Source organism: Zootoca vivipara, chromosome 13 (genome assembly GCF_963506605.1).
Source record: "Zootoca vivipara chromosome 13, rZooViv1.1, whole genome shotgun sequence".
In the NCBI taxonomy this organism is placed as follows: Eukaryota; Metazoa; Chordata; class Lepidosauria; order Squamata; family Lacertidae; genus Zootoca; species Zootoca vivipara.
In genome coordinates this window covers 22,166,270-22,171,768 of record NC_083288.1, presented here as the reverse complement: position 1 = coordinate 22,171,768, position 5,499 = coordinate 22,166,270, and the positions used below count along the sequence as shown (strand labels likewise).

General features: G+C 47.9%; 1 protein-coding gene across 1 annotated transcript; it reads left to right on the top strand.

Annotated features, from left to right (window-relative positions):
* Nucleotides 1-1,497: 1,497 nt before the first annotated feature.
* On the top strand, nt 1,498-4,475 carry EPOP (elongin BC and polycomb repressive complex 2 associated protein). The gene has a single exon (XM_035136264.2). The coding sequence runs from the start codon at nt 1,498-1,500 to the stop codon at nt 3,409-3,411; it is 1,914 nt and encodes a 637-aa protein (XP_034992155.2). The 3' UTR covers nt 3,412-4,475.
* The last annotated feature ends 1,024 nt before the right edge of the window (nt 4,476-5,499 follow it).

The window sequence follows — 5,499 nt, the reverse complement described above, 5'->3', positions numbered from 1 at the left end:
CTCTCTCTTTTTTAAAAAAGGTGAGGACTCAAGAAAGCTAATTAAAAAACACAATTCATTCAGAAGGTTGGCGAAAGGAAGAAAACATATCTGGGAAAGGTACAAAGAGACAAAAGATTAAAAGATTCAGGGGGGAAAACAGTAATAAAAGATGCTTAAATAATAATAATTATGTTATATAGGGTGTAATTATTGCAGAGCAAAAAAATATTGATCTGGTTTTTAAAAGAGCAAGCCATTCTTGTGAGAACTGATGGGTGCCTGTCATTCTTAAGCTTGGGGGGGGTTAAAATAAAGGCTACCTCCCCACTCCAAAAAGCATTCCCAAAGACAGAAAGCTATCAAAATATATATATATATTTGCCTTCCAATAAAGCAGCTTTTTTTAAAAAAAAATGCCTGTGACAATATATAATCCTAGCTAGAGATTTTGGTAAGTGGGGGAGGGGGGCCTTCAAATGTATTACAGTTGGCAAGTATTAAAACATTAAAAACGTTCGATGGAGATATCTAATACTGCAGATTTGATTTGATTTTTTAATGTAAAAGCACTACTTTAAAAAGATTGCAGAGATTGTGTAGAGAGCAACGGCAGGGAAATGGCTGTATGTATGTAGCCCACATACGTACGCACTTACATAAAAATCTTTTCACAACCTCCGCCTCTCGCTGTTCAATTCACATGTATATGCGAAGCTCCTCTTACTTCTTTGGACAGTGTCAGATCGACTCTTAAATGAAAGGGGTTTTTTTATATGAGGGTTTTACGTGGGGGTGGGGGGTGTTCGATGTTGGGGGTTTTATGACATCACCAGGTTAAAGTACCCAATCAGATCGCGCTCTGGAGAAAATTATTTCGTGGGGTGTTTCCTATAATATACTGTACTTTCAAGTCTGTCTTGAAGAAAGAAGCCAAAGGGGGGTGGGGGAAAGGTGGACATGACAAGGATTTTGGTGTGCAACCTGGGTGCTTTTAAAAACCTCTTTTACTGGGTATTTTTTTTAAAATGTGTGCGCTACTGTCTCTCATTTTCTTCGGCTGTGGACTTCGTTGGTTTTAAAGATCTATCTGCAAATTCAAAGGAGAGCTTTTTCGAAAAAAGAGGCACGCTGAGAGGGGGAGATTCCTTGTTTCTTCCCTCCCTCCCCTCCCCGCCAAACACCCCCCCCCGGTGTGTACCTTTCCCCGGACTAAGATAGGAAAGGTACCAAGAGGAGGAGGCGGAGAGAAATGACCATTGCAAGACCACAGTCTTCTCCTTTGCAACCCTCTCTGGAATTCTAGAGTGGAGCAAGAAATAAAGGCAGAGAAAAGGCGGCTCTGGAGCCTCAAGGGATGCCTTCGAAAGGGAAATTCATCACTCAACGGCGGCGGGTTGATTTTGGGGGGTAGGAGGGAGCATGAGGAGGGGTTGGGAGAGGAACCCCTCTTTCTAGCTCCCCCCCGCTGGTGGCTGCGAAGGCCCCCCTTTTTTACGAATAAGCAGATAAACAAACATGTTCCTGACCTGCGGGATGGCTCCTGCCGCCGCCACCGTGGATTACAATGGAGATTTCCAAGCTGGCTACCAGGAAATCGACGGCATCACTTTGGGCTACTTGCAGATCAACGGCACGCGGATGTTCGCCCTGACGCAGGTCTTCAGCGACCTGTTTAAGGACATCCCGAGGGCCACCGTGAGCAAAAAGATGGAAAGCCTCAAGATCCAGAGCCGCCGCTGCGACCTGAAGGAGCTGCGCACCCTCAAAGCCATCCAGTCCGTGCCAACGCGCGCCGTCAAGTGTTCGCTCATCTCCAAGGCGGACCTGGAGGCCCTCTGCACCTCTTGCAAGGCCCTGGCCCCCAGGAAGAGGAAGAGGAAGAGGAAAAGCAAGAGGAGGGAAGCCGGGGACCTGTTCAATCGGCCCCGGTTACTTCCCGCGTACAGCGCAGCCGACGGCGCCTTTCGCGCCAACGTGGGTGCCGGCTGTGCCAAACGGGACGCGCTCTTAGGGGCCCCGTTTGCCAGAGGTTACGAGAAAGCCGCGCCACTGCCGAAGAGCTACAGCCGCAGCGGCCGAGAGCAACTCCTGGCCGGCGTGCTGAGCGCTTACCCCGGCGACTTGCAGCTCCTCCACTCGGCCGTCAGGGCGCACGGCACCAGCCAAGCGCCCAGCGAGGCGGATGCCGGGCGCACCAAGCGCTCGGCTTGCGGGTGCCTCGGCAAGGAAAAGGGTCGCTCGGCATCCTTCGCGGGCCCCAAGAGGCAAGGCACGTCGGCCGGCTACTCCAGCGACTCGGATTCCAGCGGCGCGTCCAGCCCGGCAAGCTCCAGCGACTCCTCAGAAGAGGACGATGACGACGACGACGACGACGACGACGAAGAGTCATCTTGCAGTAGCGAAGAAGGCAGCTCCTCCGGGTCGGAAAGCAGCTCCCTGTGTAGCGGGGACTCGGTGCAGAGTACCCGTTACAGGCAGGCGGCCCTTCCTCGTATCCCACCCCAAGCTGCCTCTCCTCAAACCCTCTCTGGCGTAGCCAAAGCCTTGCGCCCTGACCCGAACTTGCTGTTCTGGGCCAGGACGCTGCGCGCGTCCACTTTGGAAAGTTTCAAGCCGGCTCCTACCACCGCGCCAAAGGTGCCCCCGCGTGAGGACCCGGAGCCCCGAGTAAAGCAGGAGGCGCGGAGCTCTCCCGTCTTTCCTGCCCGTCCCAGCAGCCCCAGCGAGGGCCCGCAGCCAAAGAAGGGAGGCTTTAGGGAAACTTCGGAGTTGTGCGCCCAGGAGCGCGAAGACTTCTCCAAGGACGCCGACTTCCTTTGCTCCAGGGAGGACCTCCACGTTGGCGAGCCGGACAAGGCTGAGGAATCAGCTCTGCACCAGGACTCCAAGGAAGGGTCGGGGAGGGAGGCTCAATTCGACAGGCTTATCAGGCAGTCCAAGCTGTGGTGCTACGCCAAAGGCTTCAATGTGGACGGGAAAGGTTTGCGCAGGGCCGAGCAGGCCAAAGGGAGTTCCTCCGCCTCCAGAGCCGGCCTCCTCAGCCTGGCCAACAAACCTTTGAAAGGCGGCAGCGACTTAGAAAGGAACGCTAAACGCAGGCGTGCGGAGCAGGAAAGGCAGGCCAAAGGGAGGCCCCCAAAGATTTCGAGGAAGACGACCAAAAAGGGTGCCGCGCCGCCTTGCAAACGCTTGCTCCACACCAGCCCGGCTCCTGCCAGGAATCCGTTTTCTTTGATGGGTACTTTTCCCTGTACGCCCGCTTTGGTCGTCGGCTCTGATGGGGATCTGTGTCCTGCGTCCTCTCTGTGCGTAAAAGACTCGTGCGCCCTCTCCAAAACGCACCCGCTTTGGACCTGGCAGCTGGGGGGCAATGCCATCCCCGTGCCCCCCAGCCTGAAATTCCGGGGATACCGTTTAGAGGACTTCTAGATGGAGGATATAAGCTGGTTTACGTGCAACAGGTTGACTTTTTTTTTTTGGATGGGGGACGAAGCGAATTGAATATGTAGCCAAAAAAAGAGAGATGGAGAATCTGATGTTGCAATCTGAAAAAACAATTTTACTCGGCTGTAATATTTTTGGTTTCAGTGGCCTTTAATTCCAAGTAAGTGTGTTAGTGGCAGCAGCTTGTGATCTTAAAACACAGTTGCTTAGAACTAGGTTCCACTGAAATCAGTGGAACTTATTTTCAAGTAAATGTGTTGAATAGGGTAGGAAGAGACCGGACTTTCCAATCATGATTACAAATAGAATTTCCGGCATTCCTTTACTTTAAAAAGAACAAAAGCTTTGTTTTAAAGAGCTTTCTCATTCCTCACTTTCTTCAAAAGATCCCACAACTTCTGAAATGTTGAAATTTGAACCTTGGTTGGAAGTAGGCCTCAAGTGTGGAGGAAGGCAAAGCAACTGATGATTAAAAAAGGGGACAAAACACCCACAAAAAACCCCCACAGTGGTACTGAAAGAGTGTAAAAGAGGTTGGGGAACAAAATTTGGTATTGTGTAATTAAAAAAAAAGGTATTTATGGTAGCAATACTTTTACTTAATATGCACAACATTTTAATATAGGGAGGGCAGGAAAGGTCTGTTAGGAAAAAAAGACACAAAGGAAGTTTGGGGCATAGCTGACCTCCCCCTTCCTTTTAATGTGGAGTGGTTTGTTCCATGCAGAGAAATTTAAGAGAGTTGTGGGTGTGTTGTGAGGAATGAGAAAGTTTCAAGGCAGCCTCCCCTCCCCCTCCCCAGTGAAAGACCCTTCTCTTCTCCCCCTCCCTCATTTGCCAAGTTAAAAGTATACTCCCCTCCCCTCCCCCACATTTCTTCCTTAATTTGGAAGAGAAATGGCATGGCCTTTCAACCACCGCACATTAAACTCATCAAAGCATCACTCCTCCCCCCCCAAGCCTCCATCCGTTTCCTGATTAAAACCTAAAGCAAGACAAAAGTGACTGTTTTATGCCCAACAGCAGAATTTTGCAAGGGGATTTTATATATATATATATATATATATATATATATATATATATATATATATATATATATAGTAGAATGGAATTTCTTTTTCTTCTTTTTGCCTGAATTTGGGATTTTGTGTGTGTGTGTGTGTAATGGTGCAAAAAGTGATTTTAAGCAAAATTAAGTATATTCTACTGTCTACTGAAAAGGTGCAGAAGTGGGTGACGCAACTTCATTTGGGAAAAAGGGAAAAAAAGAAATCCCTGGTCTTGCTTGAACCAAAGAAAGAAAGAAAGAAAGAAAGAGAAAGAGAGGGAGAGGAAAGGGTTACTTGAAACAGTTGTGTTTTTTAAAAAGGAGGTTGTTGTTTGTTGCCTAATAGAACACTGACTTTTAAGTAGCCTTCGGTAAAATTCTGTTTATTTAACAATTTACTGGAAAAAGAAATTGGATCCAGGGGCAAATTTGCAATGAAATGCAGATGGACAATTTGATCTCCAAAGTGGAATGCAGAAAAAAGAGATTCTCCCCACCACCACCACCACACTGTCAAGAGGAAACTACACCCCCTCCCTCCCTGATACAAACAATTGTTCTTTCCTTTTTATTATTCCTCTTTGTCTTCAGAGGTTTCCCTGCCTGCCTGAAATCAAAACCAAACCAAACCTCAACCTACCGTATATATTTCCCTGTTTCAAAATTGGATCTCAGGGCACAAGCCAGAACTGTTACTCTGGAGTTGTTGTACAATCAGTGGAGGTCACAGAACAGTTTTTTAATCTGTGCAAAGAAAAGGTCGTTCTCTATAAGGTGAATATTTCTGGAATTATTGGGAATTAAACCCAAAGGTCTAAACATGTTTATCTGGAAGTAAGCCCCCGTTATAGGCTTGATTTTACTGCCTAGTGACTGTGCTCCAGTTAATTGTCATATTTTGGACAGTCTTTGTTCCCACCTTCCCTCTATTAAAATAACATTTTCTCCTCCCCACCACCCCAAGAATCTTACCTGGGGAAAATAAAACAAAATAAATAATGGATTAAAATTGCAGATTTCAACTA

Excerpts from the sequence above, each read along its gene's own strand:
- EPOP (XM_035136264.2), top strand. The coding sequence starts at position 1,498 with ATGTTCCTGACCTGCGGGATGGCTCCTGCCGCCGCCACCGTGGATTAC.